Genomic DNA, 26,144 nt, shown 5'->3' with positions numbered 1-26,144 from the left:
TAGTAATAGCTTGAAAGGTAGCTTTTGTTTCTGAATTACAAACTTTAATCTTTTCTGGTTATTTCCCAGATATTTCTCTATGAATCAGCTTTGAAATCCATATACTATAACAGGAAGAAGAGCCTTTTCTATTTTGGATTCATAAGGATTGACAAATCAGCTTTGTTTTATATGGTGCCTGTTGGTGCCTTTTATCCTCAGACAAACAATGGGTTATATGTGTTAACCCATTTGCTTTTATGGGTTAAGTAATAGTTATAAGTCAAATAACACTGCCACACAGTCTTTTATTTCTTTGAGAAGGAAAGTTGGAAGAGCAATGCTTTCAGATAGTGTTTGATGTAGAAGGAGAAAAAATGGAAAGAAAAGTTCTTGAGGACTGATTTTTCAAGAAGATACAGCTGGGAGCAAAAGTGACTCAGGGAGCAGCAGTTTTGGATCCCCATGGACAAAATAGATGCCCAGAGCATTGAGTATGAGTCATCTGGAGCTGCTCCTCTGGGTCTTGTTTAAAAATTGTCCTTTTCCCCCTTCCCCAGGAGCACCAATAAGTACTTGGTGTCTGTTACAAAACATCTTTCGTTAGACTACAGAAAATCAGTATGCTAAATAGGAGCCTCACAGAATAGGAAAGATCCCTTCTATGTCCAGCTGCATCCACCACTACAAAGACAGCACTGGCATATTATAACTTAATGTTTTGGCTTTGAAATCATATAGCACAAAAAGAGTAAGATATTGTCTATCCTGAGGTCAGTTTCCATATTAGTGATCAAAAAGGAAAATCTGAACATGAGAGCTGAAAAGATTGCCGTGTCTGTTTTTCAGGCACCTTTACAAGCACAATTACCACATGGCCACAGCTTTCCCAGAACTGAGAAGAAATTCATAGTATATTTTTCACTGTTAACTCCTGCAATCTGATTTGTAATCTTGGCAGATTAAAGAGTCCTTTTATAATATGACAGATCACGTTAGGAAAATCCATTCAGGTAAGTGTTTGCAAACTCTGTTCTCACTTATGCAGGAGTGACCTGGGGGTGTCACTGGGGAGGAAAACAGAGTATGTTTTAATACTAGTTGTTTGGATGCCACCGTTGTCCACTTCCAGGCAATGTAATTTTATCTACATTTGTTGTCTAGTACTTGGATAGTTTCATAGCCAAGATAAGGATGCCATTTGGTAGCTTGTTGCGTATGGAGTTCTTAAAATCTGGGTCTGTATTACCACAGAGCCATCCCTCAGATACTTAGCCACAGAGCTGTTCAGAATGGAAGAGTTAACAAAGTGCTTGTTGAATGCACACTAATACCACTGTTTCTGCATCATCCTTCAGTAGCCTGAATATTCACACAGATTTGACACTCTTGTTGCTTTAGTATTAAAAGATCTGCAGGGCTTGGGTTGAGTGCTAGTCTCCTGCATTTCAACCAGTGGTCCCTGGCTTCATTCTTCATAGGTAATGCCATACTCTGATTTTTCTTTAACTCACTTTTACTGGGGTTAGCAAATTGCCTGTTTGGTATTTTTGTAAGTGTATACCTCGTAAAGAACTATTTGCAGTGTAAGGTTTCAGTAAGAGTTTGTTTTTATTTTCTTTGTTGAAAAAGATTACTTTTTTTTTTTTTCTTAATTGGATAAAGAAGTTATTATTAGACTTTCCCTTTTCAGAACTGGAAAATGCCCAGAAAGGCTTTAGCTCACACTTTCCAAATACAAATTTACTTCCAAATTGAGACCAAACATGGAAAAATTTAGGATGTTAGGTGAATAGTTTATGTAGTTCTGAGCAAATGGAAACAATGTAAAATGAAAAAAAAAGAAATTAGTCTTGAGAATCGTAGCTGCTTGGTTCTTATAATGCTGAAGTCAGTGGTTTTAAATTATCCATGATCTATGCAAATAAGTTAGTTGGAAGTGACTGAGGAAGCAAGCCTACAATCAGTGGCTTTAAATTAGCTTGTAGCAAAGGGTTCTTCCACTGGAAAATTTTCAGGGAGTTTTCAAATCAGAAAGATTGCAAGCTATTGATTTAAGAGTTTAATAATATCCCATTTAATTTTGTCATAGTTCTAGCTTGTTTCACTTCATACAGTTAAAAAGTTTAATTTTATGACATTTACTGTTTTAAAATAATGATTTGACAAAGAGGCATTACACTGATGTCTGTGATTCACAGTGATATCACTGTGGGCAGACGATCATTTTATGTTTTCAGTGGAAGCAAATAGATTGTACTTGGAGCATAGATGTTATCCCAGTGATCACAAACTGTCCTGACAATATTACATCTAGCTCCCATTCTTGCATCTTTAATCTAGAAAAACTCCCTAAATGAAGCTGTAGAGATTAGATCTGCATGACCTTAAAAAACTGGAAACAGTAAAATCGGTGCTCCCAACTGTTCAAAAATTTCTCTCCTAAAACGCTAGATAACAATGGCATCTTCTAGTACAAGTAAACAGTGTGGCACCAGATTCCTCATCTGTGCCATTACACTCAAAATCTTTTTATGTGCAAAGATGAAACACACCTTATATCTAAAGGCTAGAAGTAGTTATTGTTGTAATTCATGTTGCTGGTTTCTTCTTCTTCACTCTAGGATCCACTTCGGGTCATTTTTATGTTTACTAACAAGCTTTTAAACTTGGCTCTTTCTTCATTGGTCTGCAGCTTCATGTTACATCCAAATTTACTATATGTGATACCTTACATACATGTTAGATACTATTTCTGTGTTCTGTTTATTACCCCTAAAACCAGTTTTGTCCAGCCTCAAGTCTTCAGTTCTTTAAGTGACCATGTGTGAATCACAGTGTCTCCAAGTGTCAGCTCTGTACCCTATTTCTTTTTATCCCATGCTTATACTCCTCTCCATCCAATGTCTCCACTTCTCAAGGCCTCTGCTATACCGGACCTATATTTTTCTACACTACGTCATTGTGTTAGAGCTGTAAAGTGATGATGGTATCATGCAAAGATAAACAAAAGTAAAAACAAATTAGCCACAGACATCTGGGCAGTTGGAAAAATTGTTGTTACAACTAACCCAAGTTTACTTGCAGGCTAAAACAAAGTTGCAGGCCGGTCAAGAAAAGTTCAGACCAAACAAGCCTGAAAAACCGAAGTCCTCAGGGTTTGCAAGCCCACCTACAAGGCATATGGCTGGTCACTGCTGATGGCAATATGGTATTACAGAGCTACAGGGTAACAGTGCTGCAAGGGCCAACGATGAACTCTGGTAACACATTAGCTGTCATGTTACCACCAACGGTTAAATACAGAGGTCTGGGTGTGATGCCCAGCTCAGAAAGTTCCTAGGGTGCTTGTCAGCTGAATCTGGGAGTGCAAACCTGGAGATGCCTCACATGACACCAGTACTGCTCATGATACTGCTTTTCTCTGTCTCTAGCACTGCCTATTCTCAGAGAGGACCCCAGGCTTGATTAACCTTTTGCTCTGACCCAGTCTTTATAGTCAGCTTTTGGTCCCACCCTTTTGGCAGAAGGTACGGTGGATGTTGGAACACGTGCCCACATTGAGATGCAGTTCAGTGTCTTAGTTTAACCTGTTGTTGAAAGTAGCTTTGATGAGATGGTGGACTATAAACTTGTGTGGCTGAAATGCAGGTACCTGTTCTCATCTGGGCCAGAAGAGCAAGACAGGTAGCTGTGGGCAGAAACATTGTCTCTGCTGCCTTGCCTTGGTGGTTTGACTACTGAGGTAGGCAACACGCTCATGAATTTCTGAGAAGGTGTGGTGGGTGTCACCAGGAGTTAGCACAAGCCAGCGTCACTATTGCTTGCCTGCAGCATGCAAAAATTGAGAGTCAAATATATCAGTTGTGAGAGTGAGTTAGTCATGAACTTTAAGAAAGGAAAGTAATTTGGGATGCATCCTTCACATTTTCAGGCTTTTCTGTATCCACGTGAAATTTCCTTTAAAAAAAAAGCGAGATTCAGATAAACTTGGCTTGTAGTAGCACACCAGTTTTATAAGGCGTGTCAGTGCTTGGAGAATTGACAAAACTCTGACATTTAAGCTCATATTTTTGAGCACTGAGTGCTGCAAGGAACTCAGCACTAATATATGCCCTTTGTCCTTGCATAGCGTTTATATCTTTTTGTGGTCGTTGCTTCCATCCCTGCTGCAGTTGTTATTTTTTAAAATAAACTTTTGAAGCCCACTAAACTACGTCACTTCTAAAGATTGATCAGTACTAGTTGCTGAAAACAAACCAGTAGATTGTGGTTACAATTATTTGAAAATTGTTTTTAAAGGCCCTGGACTCCAGAAATCCATGGTTGTACCCTATAGGAGTCTTAATTTTTCTCTGAATTTTGGACTGAAATGTTTATTACATTTGGTCTGCTAGTAGATGAGTGTGAAAGAAAAGAATGTTGTTATAGCACAATAAAGTGTTGCACAATGCATACTGCAGCTACACAAGTACTTGCTACCTTCTGTCTGAACAGACCACTTTAATTTGTAGTATGTGGCATGACATGAAACTTCTAAGTACGTACCTGCAACATTTTTATTTGTCCATGGGTGTTCGTATGTTTGTTCCTTTTACACATTAAACCAGACTAGTAGAAATACCTTTAATTACTCTTTCCAAACTTTATCTTTCTCTTTCCTGTCTTAGAGCTAGCATCATAATATCCACTACAAGATATTTATTTTCTATTATATCTCCTTTGTTCAATCACAACTCAACAAAGAATATAGTATTTCAGTAAGTATTTCAGATAGTCAAAGCTGGGAAACCTCAGGGGATTTTTCACAACTACAGGATAATTGTTGAATAATTGCACCCTTGCAAGTTTGCCAACGACACCACTCTGAGTGGTATAGTCGGCAGCGCTGGAGGGAAGGGATGCCATCCGGAGGGACCTTGACAGGCTTGAGGGGTGGGCCCATGCAAACCACATGAAGTCAACAAGGCCAAGTGCAAGGTCCTGCATGTGGGTCGGGGCAATCCCAAGCACAACTTCAGGCTGGGTGGAAAATGGATTGAGAGCAGCCCTGAGGAGAAGGACTTGGGGGTGTTGGTGGATGAGAAGCTCATCATGAGCCAGCAATGTGCGCTTGCAGCCCAGAAAGCCAACTGTGTCCTGGGCTGCATCAAAAGAGGTGTGACCAGCAGGTCAAGGGAGGTGATTCTGCCCCTCTACTCTGCTCTCGTGAGACCCTCACCTGCAGTATTGCGTCCAGCTCTGGGATCCCCAACATAAGGAGGACAGGGACATGTTGGAGCGAGTCCAGAGGAGGGCCACGAAAATGATCAGAGGGCTGGAGCACCTCTCCTATGAGGACAGGCTGAGAGAGCTGGGGCTGTTCAGCCTGGAGAAAAGAAGGCTCCAGGGAGACCTTATAGCAGCCTTCCAGTACCTGAAGGGGGGCTGCAGGAAAGCTGGAGAGGCACTGTTTACAAAGGCACGTAGTGACAGGATGAGGGCTAACAATTTTAAACTGAAGGAGGGTCGATTTAGATTAGATATAAGAAAAAATTATTCACTGTGAGCGTGGTGAGGCACTGGCACAGGTTGCCCAGAGAAGCTGTGGATGTCCCCTCCCTGGAAGTGTTCAAGGCGAGGTTGGATGGGGCTTTGGGCAACCTGGTCTAGTGGAGGGTGTCCCTGCCCATGGCAGGGGAGTTGGAACTAGATGATCTTTGAAGGTTTCTTCCAATCCAAACCATTCTATGATGCTATGAAATGTGATATTCTAATAGAAGGCTGCTGATCTTGTGTCAGAGAATGAGTTGAAATCATATTCGTAGAAATATTTCAGTGATACTTAATCTGATTTCCTCCTATGAGGTCACTTCAAAGACATGCAAACCACTTATGATCTATTTTTTTTAGGTTGCATACTTTATTTATTCCAGTTCTGTGTTACTCATTTAGGACTTTTAAATTCAGCAATCAAATATGGCAAGTTTAAATATATTCCAAATATTTTTTCCAGTATGTTTTAAAATGACCCATGTCTGTCAGTACATAGCAGCTTTCCCACATGGTTGTGTTTCAGTAGCTCTGCTACAAGTTAAGAATCCATTTAAGAAATTATCTTGTCAGGTCCTATTAACAAGAGTTCAGTTTATACTTGGCGTGGACTTTGCTTTTTGCAAATGTGGTGAAACGTACCTTCTCTTAAAATCCAGGCGCAGTTTATTCTAACATAAGTAAATGTGGTGATCAGCAGAGTTAGTTATGTTCCTGGTACAATTACAGCTTTCTATAAACTATTTTATTGGGCCTTGCTTACATTTTCCTTTCTTTTTTCTTACCTGAAATCGAGATGTATTGTCTACTGCTGATAATTCTCATCAGCACAGTCACTAAAATGAAAATATTATTGTTGATATTGAAGTGTAGAAATGTTGGTTTCTCTGAAGTTACTGTCTTAACCTGTCTTTTCTGAAGGGTGTCAGTAGTGTCCTTACTTGTGACCTGCACTGGGCAGATGGTGACATTCTGAGACCTCTGAAAAATTACTTTTTAATATTTTCTGGCTTTGTTGGGAAATGAAATTGTGGCTTCCTTTTCTGAAAGGACTGTCTGCAGCAGTTCCTTGCCTGTAGCAGAAAAGCTTGAACAAATTAGTGTATCTCAGACCCTGTCACTGCATTTCCCACTTCCCCTTCTTGTTGGCCTTGATCAGAATATAGCTGCTGTAACCACAGTGTGAAGGGCAGGGAGGATGTGTATGTGTTTGTGTGTGCATGTGGGAGGGAGGTATGGGGTGCGGGGAGGAACTGGGATAGCACACCTGCATCCACTGACCCAGAGCGCGTGTGCTGCATTGCGCAATGCAAACACAGGATAACATGGTCCCTTTAGTCATCCCTGAATCTCCTCTTGCTCCTTCCCAGTGTTTGTGCACCTGAATAATTATTTGAATGTATAAACATTTTTGAGTCTATAAAGGCTGCATCTTGCTCAAGGCCCGCTCAGAAATAGGTTTATTTCTTTCAGTATCTGTCTTGAGGCATAGCTTAGGGGTGACAGGTGATGAGCAATATCTTTTGCTCCGTTTAGTCCGGAGTCCTACCACTTCTTGAGAATCAGCTCAGCAATCCATCCTTTCTCAAAGCTACCAGCCCTACTCCCTTTTGTCTGTCATCTCAGCTCACATCTGCCTTTATCTGGCTGGTGGAGAACCCTGTGCGAAACTCTAGTTTCTCCTCACAACTTGTGCAAGAAAGCAAACCAAATGTTGGGGGTCTTTGGCCCAGATCCTAGGAATCTGGACAGGATTTTCTGGATGAGTTTGATGTGTTTGACAGGGCCAGCAAAGAGGGGTCTGCATGCTGTCTAAATAGATTGTCAAGGAAAATATTTTCAGAACCAGGCAAGACACCGAAGCAGCACACCCCCCCACCCCCCCACCCCCATTATATCTCACAGGGTGATCTTACTGTTAACCCACAGGGTAGGATTGGCATGAAAAAGGATTCCTTTCACTGGGACAGCTGTCCCACCGGGGTGTTGAAATGGGAACAGTGGTGGGAAGCGTAGACTATTGTTGGCCTGTATGGAGTTGGATGCCTGTGCTTCCAAACTGCCAGCATCCCACCACTTATTTACATGACTCCAGAAAGGAATCCAGGAGAGAGCCTTGCAGTTAGCATCTTGGCCCACAACAACCCTCTCTCCCATTGATTTAGAAAGATCAGGGTAAACAAACAAATAATTTTATTTTCCAGGAAGAAGAAATGAAAGCAGAACAAAGGATATCATCAGATATCCTGAACCAAAAAATAATTACTTAATTTGAAAAGACATCCAGTATTGCAGCCATTAGGCATAGTCTAGGCATGCACTATGTAAGAAGAAAAGATATATGAATCATAAATACATGCACAAAACATAGTTCAGGAGTACAAAACAAATGTTGATGGAGAAATATGCATAAGCAGATTTGTATTAGTAGCATAAGACTCCAGTTTTGCTGTGCTGCCTAAATCCTGGTGATAACCTTTGTGGAATATTACTCCCACATCAACATTTATTTGAAATTTTCTAAATACTTGACAGTGTTTCATTTCCTGAGTCAATTAGTTATGTCTTGCTGAAAACACATATGTTAGAGAAAGAATTCACACATTTCTGGTTTGTGCTCTGATGCTGCTATGTATTTTTCCTTTATATGAACGTTTTAAACAGTAAGCATAGGAATCACAGCAAGTCAGAGCGATGCCATGTAAAAATGAAGAATGCTTGGGAGATTTTTCTGGTATGCCTGTGACCTAATGGAGCTTTCCTCCCATTTGGGAAATTGTGGTGTAAGAAAAGTAAATGAATGATTAGTCTGTGACCCTGGGGTGAAGTCCCGTTACACAGGTGAAGCTCATAGTAACCGACTGGTTTCAGACCAGAATGAGAGATCCCATCCAACACAGAGGACAGTGTAACTTGTGGTTGTTTTGACCAGAATACACTGGCTTTAACTAGTGCTACATAAGGCTGTGAAGTGGATGAGTATTGTAGGCAGATAGATCAGATAGTTGCCTAGACTTTTTGCTGCAGTCCAAGCTTGACCAAAACTTTTGATTAGAGATGTAGTTTCAGAGCTTTTATCCCTCTGTGTCTTCTGTGGTCCCTCTCTCTGATTGCCTGTGTGTTGGAGGATATTTTACTGCCATCCATCTGTAACCAACAGCAATAGGAAATTTTTAGCAAATGTTGAAATGTGTCTAGTTCATCTCCATTTCAGGTCATAAATTGTTGGTTTATGTGGGGGTTTTTTTGTTGGTTGGGGTTTTTTTGTTTTGTTTTTGTTTTTTTTGTTTTGTTTTGTTTTGTTTCCTGCCTTTGTTCCCCTATCCCACCCTTTCCTGCAGCAGGAGGAGCTCAGCAGGGGGGGTAAACTCTTTGTTTTTTCTAGTTAGAGCAATGCTGTTTCTGCATCATGGTTATGATGAAAGAAGGCTTTAGAAAAGGCAGCCTGTAGGAGGGTACCCAAAGGACCAACTCATTCAGAAATGTGTTTCCAGTCCAAACTCCTCAACAGAAAATATGTCCCCTGTTCTCATGGGCTTGTCCATGTCTGTATGGGTAGTGGGAGAACCCCAGGTCATAAAAAGTCATCCCATGCACAGGAAACTTCACCACTACATAACCAGCATGTTTCTTGTGAAGAAGATAAAGACTAATTTAGAGTAAAAACCATTTGTAAGCTGTTTCAGTTTCTGTTGGTAAAACAACGGAGGCGGCTGAGAGGGTTGGACTTCAAACTGCTCTGTAGCAAGACTCATTATTTTCCATGGCATTATGCTGTGCTCAACTTGATAAAAGCTGTTCTGCAAAGTGAAACAGAGCTGTGCTTTTTCTTTTTTAGTTTGCAAACGTGTGTTACAAATACTCACTTCCACCTGTGCGTGTGCATCTTTTTGTGCTCATAGGAGTACTGAAGAAATAGAAATTAAAACATTATCTCATTACATTAAGAAGAATATTAATTCTATTTCAGTTGTGAATATAGACAAATAGTCTTAATTTGCACAAAGAATTAAGTGGCCTAAATTGCAATTTTCTATTAAAAGTACTCAAATATGTTAAAGAGATAAAATTGGGGTTTTAGATTAATTGAGTTTGCTGAAGTTCATAGTGGGGGAAGGATCAAGAGGAAAGTTTGTGACTTACAGATTTGTCTGCAAGTGGGAGAGGGCAGACAAGAAAGCAAAGATAAAGAAAGCTACTTTCTGCTGCTGAAATGGTCTTTTATCTAAACATCACTGAAAGGTTGCATTTGGGGATTTCCATGCTGCACAAATACATTCATTGTATCTTGCAGTAGTTTATTTCATTTTCTTGTGGAAGACTTTTCCCTGTTCTTGCTGAGGTCATCCATTTGCTCAGAATCCTGAAGAGGGCTTCAGAGAGCAACAAGACGACTCTTCAGGGCAAACATTTTTTTGTCCTTGGTAATCAAGATTCTGGTCAGTGGGAGAGAGGGACATTGGACCAGCTTGAGAGGGAAGCCTAGACTGAACGGGCAGACTGAGAGGGGGAAATACAGCCTCCTTGTGGAGCTGATGGACTCGCACCCGCCAAGCATGTTCTTGGTGGGGAAGTAATTTCAGTTGGAGGCAAAGGTCCGTAATGGATGCTGGCACCACTTCTTTACTTTTGCCTTCCAAAGTGGTATGGTAAGCAGTATGTCCTTGATCATGGGATAACTAAAGGGGAGTGAAGCTCTATTGTCAGCCACTGGATCTGCAGTAGACATAGTCTGTGTTGCCACACGGAGTTTGGCCGGAAGGAAGAATCTGACTCAAAGTGTCAAGCTCATGGCTCTGAGTTTTTGTGTTGTTGTGATCTGTATGAGATTCAGGACATTCATTAAATAAGACAGAAGAGTGAAATGCTTGTGAGACTAAAAAAATAGCTCTTAATTGGTGTTGGTCTTAGCAGGCTACTGCTGGGAGCTGCTGTCCTTTGAGCTGATGTTCTGCTCTTGGACTGCCTCTGCAGCCTCAAGTGATAGGGTTGATCCAAACCTTCACCTCAGACCCTGAAGCGTGGTCAATAAAGTTCCTTGCATCTTCTTTGAAACAGCTGTTGGGGATGGGATGCTGAAATTGCTGGAAGATTGGTCTTGAGCCAGCATGGCAAATCTTGTTTCACTACCAAGGTTTTCAATGGTTGGAGGTAAAAACCAAACAAAACAAAACCCCTGTGTGCTAGTTATACTAGAGATGGTGCTCTTCCATGGAAGGCAACGTAGTCATAACTTAGCATAGTCTGGCATTTCATCCTTTCCATTATTTTGTCCATAATGTTACAGTTAATAGGATGTTAGCTGGAAACCTGGCCATGTTGCAGATCTGGGCAGTATTCATTTCCACTTTTTTGTGTATTACTAAAGCATTTTCAACCAGAGAAACTTTTTACTAAGAAGTTATCTGAAGAATGTAGTTGGCTGAAGAAGCCCTCTTGATGTTTCAAAATGGATTGTTCAGGAACAGGACCCTAATTCATAAGGTTCAGAGAGTGGACCTTACAGTCCAGAGGTGGCAAAAATAATTGCAGTTCAGTAGGTACCCCACAACTACTTTTTCACGTCCTCTTGGAGATAATGCTAAACTTGTAGTAGAATTGCATCCCCGTTTTTTTAAAACCATTAAAGAAGCTGTCACACTTTTCCTTTCTCTATTTTTCTCTTCATGTAGATGTATCAGTAACATTTAGCCTTCCACTGCTGTTGCATTTTCTGCTTTGGCATGCCTCTTTACCCCATCAAATGCCATAAGCCCAGAGCACTATGAAAAGTACTATGTAGAAAAGTAAGGTCTCAAAGTAGATTTTGATTTAGTCTGTAATTGGAGTTGCCTCTTTCTCTTGCTTATTGATGTGTGAATCGGAAAAATCCTGTTTCTTACAGTTGTGTAATGAGTGTCAGAAAAGTAGGTGTTAGGGTTAAAGAAGGTTTGATCTCACCTGACACGTTTGTTTCAAGGTGTAGTTTGGTAGGAGATTTTTTTTTTTTTCCCCAGGAAGGGAACAGACCAAGCACTTTGCCAAAACAATTGTAGAGATAAGGAGAATATTAATACTTGCACAAGCTAATCATCAAGGGATGATTTTGGGGCCCACAGATGATCATTGCTTTTGCTTGACATTTTTGCAAGCAGTCAGAGTGAATTCAAATATCTGAAGGTTTCAAGCCAACAGCATGTGGAGCCATGCAGCTGAGCAGAGTGGCATTTGCTTCAGCTAAGACTGAAGGTAGCAGGCTGGAAGTGGCATCTAATGAAGATCTTTTCTTCTGGTCATGTGCTTTTGTGCTAATAGAGCACCAAATAAATAGTCACATAACAGAAGGGAGGCTTGTTCAGAAGCCTTTTTTGCACAGTGGAAATGAACATTACTGGTATTGGGGATCAAGAACAGCTTTTCACACTTCTTTTGAAGCCACAGTTGAAAACTGGGTTTGCAGCAAAACTTCATTAAGTGCAAAGCTGCAGGTATTGTCAGCATCCACAGTGTGTAGGATTAGTAAGGGCAAAGCCAAAGGGTATGCATAGGTGTGTCATGCCCTCTTCAAGATGGGGTTTGCCTGGACATGAATTACATCAGCCTTTGTGATTGCCGGCTCCAGGAGTGGTACCAGTCTTTGGTACCATCTAAGGAAACTATCTGCTGTGTTAATACTACCTTTAATTTGGTAGGAATCATACCTCCATTGATCAGAAACATCAAAACATGATCCTAAAGTTGAAACAGTTGTAATTCAAGAGAGTGATCAGAGCACCTGCCGTTTGGGTCTATCAGGCTGTGCAGTGAGTAGAGGGAAGTCATCCCTACCTGAGCTAGCACAACGGGGAAGGATCCAGTTTGCCCAGCTGCAGCATCAGTCCTAAGCTACTCATCTAAATTCTTTCTATAATTAGAGAAAGAGAGGTACCTTCATGGGGTGATTCATCTCACCTACCTTGGAAAATGGTGACTCATTCTCTGGAAGCTCCCGTGTCTCACCATTGACTATATAGAGAACCTGGGCAGTGAGTTGAGATCAGATACCTGCCTCCTATGCAGTTTAGGTGAGATAATACACTTTCCATAAGTGATAAGAGCTCATACGTATGTTCTTGAGCAGTCTCGGGTAATTGGTAGGGCTGATGATTAAATCAAAAAGCTCAGACTGGATTTCCCCATCTCTGGCATACGTGGGAGGTCTTAAAAGGCACATCCTATTAATGCAAATGTACTTGAATGAGGTGGTACCACTGGCAAATACAGACCTTCAGTTAACCTGTAGTAGATTTAAAAAGAATTCATTTTTCCTGTATGCTTATTGCTGGCTGTTCATAGAAGCCTACCTCACATAGTGATTTCACCCAATGGAGAAAGAGCCCTGCATCCTGATCTTTTGAACTTCTGTGTTTTGATGCAAGATCTTTTCTCCTGACACTGGCAGGTTATAATGCATCCAAACAGCAGAATTTTGGCTATGGAAGAGCAAGCGTAGTAACAAATGCTGTCTCATACTCAACGTATCATATGCATTCTTTTTTCTTAATAGCATCAAGCCTTTCCGTAAACATGTTAACATATGTTTCTTACAACCATTCCACCCACTCACCAAATGCTGACCTGAAGTCAGTCCTTTTCAGCATAAGTTTATTTCTTTGTGCTCCTGCTCTGACTGACCATTGCTATGACTAGTGCAGAGTAAGGTCTGGCAGAGGATCACACTCTTTTTCTATTTTCAGTAAACTTTGATGTGAGAGCTAGTAATCAGAAGTTAAATTTACAGTTAATCTGAGAATGGTACCTGCCTGTTGGTTGTGATTTGCGCTGTATAAAAAGACTGATTATTTATGTTGATTATTTTGTTAATTTTTTAGATGTGGACTTAACTGATATTATGATATGCAAAATCCCTCCACACATGGGGAACAGAGCCCTCTGTAAGTATGATCAATGTAAGTAAATTTAAAATGTGTCATTATGTGAGACATTAATATTGCAATTTAAATGAATAGTTGAGAACTTAAAGAGCATTGGAAAATTACTACACTCAGTATTTTAAGTAGAAATAGTTTCAAAACAAAGAAAATACCTGACCCTTTTTTAACTTGTCAAGGCTTGACCCTTTTAAGAATGTCAGTAACTACAGAGATTTTAGCTGAAAAACAACTGGAATCTTTAACCTATCTGACCTGTAACTATATGAACATATTAGTTATTCTCTGATAAGGTATTTGTAGGATGTGGGGGAAGGGGCTAGGGCATCCTGTCTAAATCTCTGCAAGCACATTTTGTAGGTTTTCTGTTTCATTAGGCAGTCAGGTTTAATGGAGTTACAAACCATTAAACATCACATTACATAAAGAAGAAACCAAGGAAAACCTGTTGCTTGAAGAAGGGGAAAAGATTAGGAAAGTGGAAAGACTTGGAAACTGGCAAAGAATTTTGATGGAAGTTTTATTTGACCAAATCTTAGGACATTCAGTACTATTTGAGAAAGATTGGTGGTTCACTAGCCACTTAACCCCTTAAAGATTTTTTTTAAAAAAAAAAAAAAAGGAAGGGGAAAAAAAATGCTTTTTACTGTGAGTGATCAAACTTTGGAACAACCAGGTTAGCCAGAGAGGTTATGGCCAGAGAGGTCCATTCTTGTCCAAAACCAACTCGACACAGTGCTGAGCAACTTGTTCTAGGTGACTCTGCTTTTGAGCAGGGGGGTTGGATTAGATGAATTCCAGAGATCTCCTCCAACCTCAACTATTATGTGATTCTGTATGAACTGGAAAACTGCCTGTTTTAATTTTTGGCTGTCATAAATTATATCTATAAGCAGAGTGTTGTTTTGAATGCTGTCACTGAGTTTCAAAGCTTTTGGGAATGGGATGTTCAGAGCTCTCAATTTCTGCTGCTTCTACTCAGGAATTCTCTTTTTTACTATTTGCAATTGGCTTATGACATTGTATTGTATAAACCTGGGTTGAATCACTGAGGCAAATTATTAGTTCTGAGTGGCAGCAGATTGACCCATCTGGTGGACATGGTCCAAATTCCTTCCTCCCTAGAATGAGCTCCTCATTTCAAACCTCATTCCTAAGCTTGTGCAGATGGCCAGGGTTGTGTTCAATTCAGTTGTCTTAGATGCTTAACTTGCATCTGAATTTTAGATGTTCAGTGAACCAGTGCTAGTTAAGAAGATGCTCAAGTTCCCTGTGGAGAGAGGGAGATTCTTTTGAAATCCTCCAGAGGGAGATGCTGACTAGTTAAATTTAGAGACTTAAGTTAGGCAGGTGGAATATTCCTTTGAAGGCCTTCAGACAGTTTTAAAATGCCTATTTAAAACCCAGGTAAAAGCTAGGTGCTTTATTAACTTAGAATGCATCTTGCCCATCGTTAGGTCCGTCAACCTAAAAGGAAAAAAATTGTGCTCCCATTATACAGCATGGTTCAAATGTTTTGTAAAATGAATGAGGGGCTGCTGTGAAGGTATTAGTCACTGTATTACGTACTACCTTTCAGGCTTATCAGATTTTACTCCTAATCTCACTTCCTAAATGAATGAAGTTTGTCATAATAGTATGAAACAAACACAAAAGTTCCATAACTGCAGTGCTAATGTGGCTAATGGAAAGAACATATGAGTTTATCAGCCAAGCCAAAAGCACCACATTTAACAACATAACCAAATTTTCTTTAGGCTGTGTGTTTCTTTTCTACTGTAACATTTCATTTTATATGCATTGTGAGGGAAGGAACAACTGTCATGGATATCTGTGGACCAATACAGTGTAGTGCGAAGGAAAAGCACAGATGCTGCCCTGCGCCACATCAGCAAGAATCCCCTTTTGCTTTTTCTTTCCATCACCATTCCAGAATTTCAGCCTCGCTCTGTCCCAGTAGGTTTTATTTATAGTTTTCAATATCCCTTTCTCATGGCAGTAGAGCCTGGAATGACACAGTGTGCTGACACTAACAACATTTCCTGCCCTTTTGTTCTGTGTTCTGCCGACCCATTGTCCCTTTGTCCTTATCCCTTGTCCTACCTCTGCAGACAGAGGCCCCATCTGACGAATTTACTTGTGCTCCCCAGGGATTATGAAAACCAGGAAACTTCATTAAGGATGGTTTAATAACTTAGACAAAGGAGAAGAGCAGCTGGTCTGTTAACGAGTCTCAACCCCCATTCTCTGACAGAAGAACCTTTCTTGCCTGTGGTACAGTCTTCAACAATTTGCAGTAAAATGCTACAGATGTACAGTTCATGCAAATTGAGTTACTGTGCATTGGATCTGCCTTGAGCATTTTATCTGAATGACCTGAGGCGATTTTATGAGAGTAGGTTTGCTGCTGTTAAAAAGAACGGTAGATGATAGTGGCCTAAAATTTTGGTGTATATTTTTGCTCTCTTTATTGCTTAGTGTGGTAATGCTAGAGGAATAGCAATTGGAGACAACCTGCTGCACTCTGCTGCTCTGCAAGACAAACATCGGTAAAGCCAAGCAGCAAGAAAAGAAAGGTTCTTCATGACAAAATGACAGCAAGAGAACACAGTCCCCGCCACGGTGCGAAATCCCGCACCGTGCAACGGGCCTCCACCATTGATGTCACCTCTGACATGCTAGGCCTTTCTCTAGCAGGTATGTACCTTCGTATGGGCTGTTACTCCTTTCAGACTCTGCCTTGTGCTAGCATTGTTTTTGTCTTTTAATTGCTAGAAGATTCAGATGTGTCTGGTTATCTAGAGGGAATGAGATAAAGGAATGCTACTAAAAAGCTAAAAACCTTTAAAGTTACCATTTTTAAAATAGACAAAACATTAAAATTGGAGAGGGAAGAAAACAAAAGAAATTAAACTAGATTTTGTGCAGTTATGTTTATCGGTCAAAAATAAGCAATGGGGAGAAAACAATAAAACAATGTCAAGGTCTAAGAAGAGTCTTGGCAACCTCCTTGTTTGACATTGTATAAAATTTCCAAGAGAGTTCAGGGAGCTGAGAATTATCTCCCTCATATTTTATGGTGAGTAAATTAGGACTGTAATCCCCAGAGGCTTTTTTTGATTAGTGGGAGAGACAGGTACTTTCACAGTTCTCCCTATTCACTGATCACAGAGGAGAGGTATCTGATTTAATAATTTGGAGTTAATAGTGGCTCAGACACTAAGTGGTTTTATTCCTGTTGTTTTCTACTGAGATTGGGCATTTTATATTCCCGGATTCCATGTAATCTTGCATAGTTTTACATGGTTTAACATGTTTTATAAAATGAGATCATCTCACATTTTTCAAATCATTTTAGATACCAGAGAATAGCTAATATTTTAAATACCAGTCATGGCTCATTGAATTAAAAATGGTTTTTTTCCTATAAAATTTAATACCTGCAACTTCAGGAAAAGATTCACATGACAGCAATGTTTGGCTAATCTTGTATTTATTTTTCTGATTTACAGGAAACATTCAGGATCCAGATGAGCCGATTTTAGAGTTCAGTTTAGGTAGGCTTAGTGATTTTTGTACTAATTTTGGTCATACATGCTATTGAGTATGTGTGCGTTAATAGTTGATTTTGAAGTGCCTTTCACGTAGTAAGGATTGAAACTTTGCTTTGATTTTTATGGAAATGTGGTATGGTTTTCTTGCTGCCTGTACAATATCTTTTGATAAGCAGCCAGCAGTTTGATTTTTGTGATGTTTTTACAAGTCTGCAATTAAAGTATCTGTCCTATAAAATTTTAAATGTTTACTATGTGAATGTTATTTTTAAATGTTCATTTTGTTTATGTGAAGATACAGTGAAGTATCTGAAGACAGAATACAGTCTCAGTATTAATATCAGATCAGGTCTTCAAGCAAACTGAAGATTTGCTGGAAACACCATTTTAGGACAGAATATTTTCTAAGAGTTACCAACTATTACACATACCTTCTTTCCTATGGTCTTTGCTGTCAAGTGATAATGTGAAATGGAAGTGACCTAATTTCTGGGATGGTTAAATTTGGACAAGAAGCTTGTGACCTCACTTGAATAAGCAAAAAATATTTTCTTCATGAAAATTTAGTCCACATTTTCAACAGCAGCATGGTTTTCTTGGCTTAGTAGTGGATTAATGTTTGGAGGGTTATGCTCTTAACAGTATGTTTGAAATGAAAAATGAGAAAAATTTCTCAGATGGATGTAATTGTGTTATGAATAATGATCTTAGGAATTCCTTAGCGCTGAATAAGATACTTTGAAAATATTTTCAGATAAATCAAAAATATCTAGAACTGCAAAGCTCTTTAGTGTACATTTGAACATTTTGCTTGTCCAGATGGATTTCAGAATAAACTTTCTGCATCTAGCTGAAGCAGAGGCGGACCACACTGTAGTTACCTTTGGCTAGCTAGAATTTTGCTCTGAAGTTTAGTGTAATTGTGTAGAGTCACTCACTGAAATTTTTGGTAATTGTTTCCTACTCACCACAGTCCCTTCCCAGCAGTTAAACTCACAATAACATTTCAGAGGAAATAAATTACTGTCCTTTAACAATTACAAGCTAGTTCTCCTCATAGTATTGCTGCTAGATCAACGTTCAAGCACTTCTATTAGTTCTCCATGGCAAAATGCTGTTTGCTAATGGGCTTAATGGAGCGTGACTTCAAATCAAATGCAGCCATGCTCATGAGATTCCCAGAGGAAAACCTATGCATGTACACTGTTCTAATGAGCTGTGCCAGGGGGGTGGATAGGCAGGTGTTAGAAGAGAATGAGTTTAAATTATAGCTCTGCAGCTTGGAGCCATACTGATCTGATTGCATGTGTACTGTTTGCATGCACAAAGGTAAGTGATGTCTGCCTTTATAGTATGGCGGTAGAATGTATATTAGGCCCTTCATGGCTTTATTGCTCAGGGTATATAATATGCTTTTATAAAAATGTAGTCTTACAGCAATATGAAAAAGATCCTGACTCTAAATTTATTTATCTATTGCATACCTAAAGCTTGCAGTGAGCTACTAACTCCGTCGCTAGATCGAAAACCAAATAGTTTTGTAGCAGTGAGCGTAACTACACCTCCTCAGGCGTTCTGGACGAAGCATGCACAGACAGAAATTATTGAGGTAAGTAGTGAGGTACTCCTGGATTAGATTTAAAATTGAAGCTAACACAAGAAGCATTTCTTCCTAACAAATATTACCTTGCATTCATTTTTGCATTTTTTGTTTGATTACAGGGAACAAGTAATCCTATCTTTCTAAGCAGCATTGCCTTTTTCCAAGACTCTCTTATCAATCAAATGACACAAATCAAACTCTCCGTGTACGACGTCAAAGATAGATCTCAGGGAACAGTAAGTTTTCTTTATTCTGTTGCCTCCCCAGTCAGTGTGGAGCTAGGAAACGAGAGGCAAGGAGATAAAACTAGTAGCTTTTGTGGAAGAAAGCAAAGGGGTAGCAGCATCTATCCTAGAGAATGCAACATTAGTAGGGGAAGGAGGGACAAAAGCTGTGAGATGGACTTGACAGAGTGGGGGACCGCTGCCAGTTTTCTCAAATAAGGCTTGTTGGCAGCAAGTTTGGGAACACTGATGTAAATTAAGAGGTTCTGTCACTTCTTCTCTTCTGTTGTGGACCGCTTTACTGAACTAGATAACAAGTGGGATCCAGTACCTCTAACTGAGGCCTCTAGCCTGTGCCAAAATGTTGGGCCCATAATGAAAGTCCCTTATAAACAGAGCTGCTAAATTCCACATGTAGGCAGTCTGGTGGAAGTTTTCCACAGGGAGCAGTCATGTCTGTCTAAATTTAGGAACTTTAGAAGTCTGTTTCAGGACCTAAGAAGTCTAATTCTCTCACTGCTTAAAATTTAGATGCAAGCTGGTGACAAAGTTAGACAGATTAGATTTTACCAGAGGTTGCTACCGGCCTCTAATATTGTGTGAAATGGAAGGAAGAGAAAACAAAAGTCCCTGGAGTCCTGAGGGCTTCTGTAGTATTTTTGCAGAGGATCACAAATTGTAAGATAGAGCTTGCCATTAAATTATTTTAATCCAAAATAATGGAAAAATCATAATTTCAGTGTCCAAAACTTAATTTAGTAAAAAATGGGCCCACACTAAAGCCACCTTTTTCTCAGCAGGGAACATGAATTCAAATTCAAGGTGAAAAACATCAGAGGAAATGAAACTATTTTGGAGTACTTTCTAATTCATTATGAAAAATGGTTATTTGTTGTCTCAAAGACACTTATTTCTGCCAGTGTCTAGAATTCCACAATACCAAAACTTTGTGAATGTTTTTACAAAACAGGAGATTGTTTCTGAATTGCTTTCAGGAGAGCATCTATACACTTGACTTCCTGACACACAGATTCTCTGGGCTGTTTTGCCCAGATAATTTTTTTGCATCACTCTCGGAAATCTCCCTGTCCTGGTCCCTTAGTGATTTTGTTCAGGTATAAGATTTATTCCATTACTGAAAAAACAGTCTTAAGTGCCAGCTCTCCCAGGTAGCTACTTGAATCTGTGGGCAACTCTGTACTGTTGCCCAGATTTCTTTCAGGTCCCACATGGCTGCTTTCCCATGACTTCCTCAGGGACAGCAGGGCATCTCTGTAGAGTGCATCATGGGGAGGCTTTGGGGAAAAAGGAATACATCCTGAGGAGGTGCGTTCTTCAAGAGGAACCAAGTTTCGGTCAGGGAGAGACTATGAAGTGTCAACCTAGTCAGTCTGAGTCCCATTCAGTCATTGCTTTCAGTGTTCCTGTATTGCTGGGCCTAAGCTTGTACATATTGAGGTGCCTCCCCTTAAATCCTAGAGAAAGAAAAGGGTTTATTGTCCTCTGGTAGAAAAAGGATTTTTGATAAATTACCAAATTTATTAAATTTTAAAGGGGTTTAATTAGTTATGCATGGGCATATATAATTATATTTTTGTTCTCAGACTATTATGCATAATAATTGTATTTTGGGCTTTGGTGCTGTGTACAAAAGCCTTTGTTCATTGTAAAGGTAAATAATTACAATTTCAGTACTCATCTTCTTCCAGATGTATTTGTTGGGTTCTGGGATGTTCACTGTAAAAGAACTTCTTCAGGAGAAGAATCACAGGTTGCACTTAACACTAAGGTTTGTAATGTTCTCTTCCATTTGGGAGTTAACAGTCTCAGTTTTTGAAAGCATGCTTAAGATGTGATAAAAGCTGTCCAAGAGATGTGATGAAAACCTTTTGTTTGTTTGTCTGTTTGCTTTTTAAGTTCCAGGCCACTATTAAGGAAAAATATTTTATATTGCGTGATAATTAAAACGTGTAGAACAAGACTGTGGTGAATAATGTTGGACATTGGTTCTAGTTCTACAAGTCAAGAAAGTATTGTCAAGACCGATTTCATTTTTGTGCATTTTATCATTTCATCCTGTGACCTCAGCGTATGTGTCTGTGAAGAGTGGCAAAATGGAGTATTTTTAACTGTGTTGATGTATGGGGAGAATGAAACATCACTGAGCCTGTGATGGGGAGAATGAAACCCATCAAACTAGAGGCTTATCTTAGCTGTTTGAAATACCTTGGCTTAGATAAATCTACGCTCTATTTACTGTTTCAACACCTGCCTGTTGCTAAATTGTGTATTTGTTGCTAAGTAATCTATTTATCAATATAATGCACTAGAAATAGGAGGAGTGACATTACAGCAACGTTGGTTGATGTAATTTTCTAGTTTAACTAATATTGGAAACTTTCATGGAAGGAATGTGACTCAGGAGGGAATGAAAAAGAGGGTGTGAGTTTAACATCAATCCTTAAGGTAGTAGTTCTAATTGTAGGAATCAAACCACACTCGTGAAAGCCGTTGTGGGACGAATGAAAAAAACAGAGTGAGGGTAAGAAAAGAGAGCTCCGATGTGTAAATGCACATTGTAGTAGTGTGCGTTGAAAGTAGGACAGGCATGCCTGTCACAGAAGGGAAGGGGAAGTCAGCTGAAGGGGGGAGCATAATCAGAGAGACTGAGGGTAATGGTGTTGGTAGTATCAGCGTAATCAGCACTAGGAGAAGTGACTGTGATAAACTTGTAGAAATTTCTTAGCCCAGGCACAACTAACAAAACATGGGCAAAGCTTTTCATGCTAAGAGTAGAGATGGGTGAAGTTTTTTGCTTTTCCACTATGAATTGTAAAGAAAAAATTTACATGATGTAACAAGGGGAGCAGATGAGGGAAATGAGTCAGAAAAGACACCAAAAGTATGACAGTGATGGTGGGTAAAATAGTCTAATTTATCACAGGTGTGAAGATAAGGATGTTTTGAGGGAGATGAAAATGAGGAGGAATGTAGTGGCAGGAGTTTGATCGTTGTGTTAGGCATGATTATTCTGTTAGGTTTATTCTTTCATGACTAAGTTGAAAATGGACTTTATTAAACTCTCTTGTTTTGATATCAAGTGTATTCTGATTATCAGAGCAAAGCATGTGAATACATGCATGTCTTCTCATTGTCACGTTACCCCTCAGATTTATAAGCTAGGTGCTGAGCAATATCTATAAACATGCTGCATGACTTGGATACTTAAACCTTTTCTTGTCATCATCTTGTGTCCTTATTTCTTTGCCTCCCCAGTATTGTCTGTTCCAGAGACTATATTTTTTGTCTTAGTTGTCCCAGCATATTTTTACATGTAAAAAAAATCTTAAAATACCATTTAGAATGTATCTTAAAATAATAACATAAAGTCTCTGCCAAAATTACTATGTGTCATGGGTGAGACAGAATAAATGATAGCTGTGGTAGATCTGGGTTACTGGTGTGTATTTTAAAACCAGCAAGATTAGAGCTTTTACCCCACTTGATTCTCTGCCTCTCCCTCCCTCCCTCCCTCGTCATGTATTCATATGGTCTCAGCTTCCCTCCCCGGCAGGGAGATGGCTGCTGGTCGGGGAAGGTGGCACAGAAAGTTGTGTCAGTTTGTGCTGTGCATCTCCTCAGCTGTTAGTGACCTGTCTCAGCTGTCAGTGGCCAGGTCCCCGGGGATCTCTGGCATTTGTTTCCACGCACCTCCCTGATCTCCAAGATCTTCCTCCACCTCCAGGATCTTTCCTCCATTGAGGATCTTCACCTTCTTATTCCCTAGACCACTTCTTTTCAGGATCCTGCTTTTTAGCATCAGCTTTTCTTTCTGGAACGTCAGGCCCCAGTTTTCCGAATCTAAATAGTATATCTGCAGAAGCACAAGATCAGCCTCCTAACTGGTGGCCTTGACTGACTTCTCTATTAAGTGGAAGAGTTGGGACATGCTACTTCTGTTTAGTCCATGTATTATTAAAATTTACAAGTTGCAACTGTACCAGTTGCAGCTAGCGAGTAGCAGGCTTCTGATTGAGACTCAGAAAGTTCGGTTTCAGACATTCACACGCATGGGCACACACACAATTATCTGCTCCCTGTTAATGTTCCCAGTTGAAGCTGTTTTTTTCCTACAACAGGCTAATTGTAAAATCTGAACTGAACTGTTTCTGGTTTTACGGAAGTATTGAAACACATGCATGGTTTTAGTTTGCCTTCAATTAGGAGGTCTGCACAGCATCCCTGCAGAATGAGGGGAGTGTTTTCCTGTTGGAATAATGTATTATAAAAATATGTAAAATGAAGTTGAAAAACTTCCTATTTAAAATGTTCACTAAGTTTGAAGATTAATAGCCTTTTATAAGTGTTCCCTTGTTGATAAACAGGTCCACCTCCAAAAAAATCTCAACGCAGAGTGTTTGTTGCAGGTCGGCTGAAAGTGACCGTGTAGGTAACATTACAGTTATTGGATGGCAAATGGAGGAAAAAACTGACCAAAGGCCTCCAGTGACAAGGTCACCCGATACAATTAATGGAAGGGTGAGTATAAGCATCGTATCAAATTCGGAAAAACACAGATTTATTACCAGCATTGAAATAAGCTAGGTTGACATCTGCTGTAAACTTCCGTGTCCATCTTGATATTTAGTAATGCTTTACAATTTCAAAATACTGTAAAGAACAGCCTAATGGTGATGGAGCAGGTTTGTATTTTGCACAGCTCTTGGTGCTCATGTTTGGGGTTAAAAGTCTTGGGGAAAAATTTAGTTTACAGTGATTAAGCTTTAGCTTCAAGTGCTCATGCTCTTCAACAGAATAGACTTGCGGTACTCTATGTTGGTGCACTTGGCGCATTGATAACCAGTTTCACAAAGATGTGGTATTCCAGTTCACATTGTGAATTGGAAGGTGGCATTAACCAAAGCTGTAATGGGGATGCTCAGGGAATTTCCAGGATTTTCACAGGCAATTTAAAAGATTTTAATAAAACTGAACAGATTACTTAAATACTGGATTTTTTTTTTTTTCTGATCCCCAAATATTTGTCTGAGAGCAGAAATTTATAATGCTTTCTCAGCCTAGACATATGTTTAATTCTGAAAACCTTGTGTTCTGAATATCCTGGTGACAATTGCACTCATATCTGTGTATCACAGTCACAGTGATACAGTGTGCATTAGTGTCACTTTGTTTCCAGCCAGACCTGTAGCTGCCACATATTGGTGCTGTGCCTTCAAGGACTCTGGAGCTGTGCTAACATAAAGTAGTTGAAGGGCTGGATGAAAAATTTTACAGGAATTTGAACTGTGCGGTAGAAGTATATAGGAATGTTTAGATTTATTTTTTAAGCCTGCAGTATTTTTTGTCTGCGGTAAACATATTTGAAATATCTATTTTAACCATGTGTTGTGTAGAATATTCCTTTCAAGTCTGTGTAATAGGATCATCAATGCATATTGCCCTGGCACTGAGGTTTTATTCTTCACTACTTGTGGTTTTAATTTTTTTTAGACTGTGTTGCCAGTTGATGAAAGTTTAACAGAATCTTTAGGAATCAGATCCAAATATGCTTCATTACGGAAAGATGCACTACTGAAATCGGGTAAGCTGTTGTGGGCTGTAAAACGTAAACTTCAGGCATCAGTAAAAACTAATCTCTTGCTGTCAGCCTGTGGCCCCAGGGCGTTTAAGCAGATGTTTCATTTGAATAGGAACAGGCTGCTGATGGAGCAACCCTTTGAAGGTCATACAAGAAGAGATTATTTTATCATCTGCACTATTTTGTATAGTGCAAACAGCAGAAGCAAACTTTTGTCATTAAGTTGACTGTAATATAAAATTTTCCATGCAATTTGCTAATCTATTCCTAAGCAATCGTTGGGGGTGAGGGGGGGGACAGAGGAAAATAGTTGCTTAAAAAAAAGAAGAAAGGTTAGTTTTCCATCAAATCATTGCACGAGAGGAAAATGCACAGTACGTAAAACAAAAAAGTATTTCAAAGGTTGAATATCTATTTCATTTCCTTACCAGTGTTTTAAATAATTTGGAGCCTTTTCCTGCAAACACTGGAAGAATGGTCATTGCGGAATGACCACACTTAGAAAAGCTAGACTGATGCCTGTTTAAACCAGATCTTTACAGCAGTGTGTTACAGCACGTTAGTGAATCAAAGCCAGTTACTTCAAAAAAGGAGAGACTTTGTACATTTTTAACTCAAAGGCTGTGCTTAAATAACATGATTTTAATTCTCTAGTGTTTGGTGGCGCCATTTGTCGAATGTATCGCTTCCCAACCACTGATGGAAACCACTTGAGAATCTTGGAGCAGATGGCTGAGAGCATCCTGTCACTGCACATCCCTAGGCAGTTTGTGAAGCTTCTTCTAGAAGAAGATGCAGCAAGGTGAGTTTGGGTCGATTGCCATGTGCAGTAATACATACGGCTGTTACTGAGTTACCAAGGAATAAATCTGTGTTAATGCACAGAGGCACTGAAGAAAAATTAGTAAAAGCAGCAAGTTGCTGACTGTACCGTTACAGTGAATAAGATTTCGTGTCAGAGTATAGAGTTTGGGCTTGAGTGTGTGGTTACGTGAACACACAGTGGTGCTGATGGGAGTGAATTGTTGGCATAGTGAACACTTCGGATCATACTGAAGTTAGCTGCACTTAGGGGTTATCTGTTCCTCTCACAAAAGTATTGATAAAGCCACAGAATATATTATTCCATAGTTGTGTGACTGTATTAGGACCAGCACATTAGAATGTTACCTTTTTATATATATAGTCATTTATATATGTCAATACACTTTGGTTTTTAAACATAGTTTATTTGTAATATAAAGAGAAAATGAAGTTGAATTAAAAATAAAACATAACTCAATGTTTCATAGGTGAGGGGAAGTCTGGATAGATGAGACAGCATAGATGAAAGACTTCAGCTGCTGAGAATTTTGAGAAAGGAACAGGGACAACACAGAAACCAGCTGAGTAGAATGGTAGAGTAGCAGACAGAGAAGAAATATCTGAATCACTTTGAAGGTGAACTTTGAAGAAGTCAGTTGACTTCTGTGCTATGAAAGCAAAGCAAAGATAGATGACAGGAACACTGACTCAACTCAGTGAGTTAAGAGATGGCTTTGAGAATCAGAAGAGTGATTTTGAATGGAAAACAAACAGAATAAAAGCAAGTAAAATGAGACACTGTAGGACAGTAATGACATTTTTCTCATTTTAGGAGGTGGGAGAGAGAAGGAATTCTGTTAAGCGTTTTGTAGGTTTATTCTGAATTTGCTCCTTTTTGAAGCAGTTAGCGTTCTTCCAGGCGACATATTCATTGATGAG

The 26,144-nt window shown here is 39.5% G+C and overlaps 1 protein-coding gene across 30 annotated transcripts in view; it reads left to right on the top strand.

The window, feature by feature from the left end:
- INPP4A (inositol polyphosphate-4-phosphatase type I A) overlaps nucleotides 1-26,144 on the top strand; it is a 141,766-nt gene that overhangs the window by 73,511 nt on the left and 42,111 nt on the right. For 16 of the 30 annotated variants that reach the window (XM_075737702.1, XM_075737873.1, XM_075737807.1 and 13 more), the window contains 9 exons: nucleotides 13,362-13,424; nucleotides 15,900-16,118; nucleotides 16,934-16,978; nucleotides 18,466-18,584; nucleotides 18,698-18,814; nucleotides 20,512-20,591; nucleotides 23,188-23,341; nucleotides 24,314-24,404; nucleotides 25,056-25,203. In XM_075737702.1, coding sequence (XP_075593817.1) covers nucleotides 16,013-16,118; nucleotides 16,934-16,978; nucleotides 18,466-18,584; nucleotides 18,698-18,814; nucleotides 20,512-20,591; nucleotides 23,188-23,341; nucleotides 24,314-24,404; nucleotides 25,056-25,203 — 860 coding nt within the window. In that variant the 5' untranslated portion in view covers nucleotides 13,362-13,424; nucleotides 15,900-16,012. Of the gene's footprint in view, nucleotides 1-10,513; nucleotides 10,536-13,361; nucleotides 13,440-15,899; nucleotides 16,119-16,933; nucleotides 16,979-18,465; nucleotides 18,585-18,697; nucleotides 18,815-20,511; nucleotides 20,592-23,187; nucleotides 23,342-24,313; nucleotides 24,405-25,055; nucleotides 25,204-26,144 lie in introns of those variants that run through there. The other 14 variants (XM_075737935.1, XM_075737921.1, XM_075737829.1 and 11 more) reach the window with 4 other exon arrangements.

Source organism: Balearica regulorum, chromosome 1 (genome assembly GCF_011004875.1).
Source record: "Balearica regulorum gibbericeps isolate bBalReg1 chromosome 1, bBalReg1.pri, whole genome shotgun sequence".
Classification (NCBI taxonomy): domain Eukaryota; kingdom Metazoa; phylum Chordata; class Aves; order Gruiformes; family Gruidae; genus Balearica; species Balearica regulorum.
This window is presented reverse-complemented; position numbering and strand designations above follow the sequence as displayed.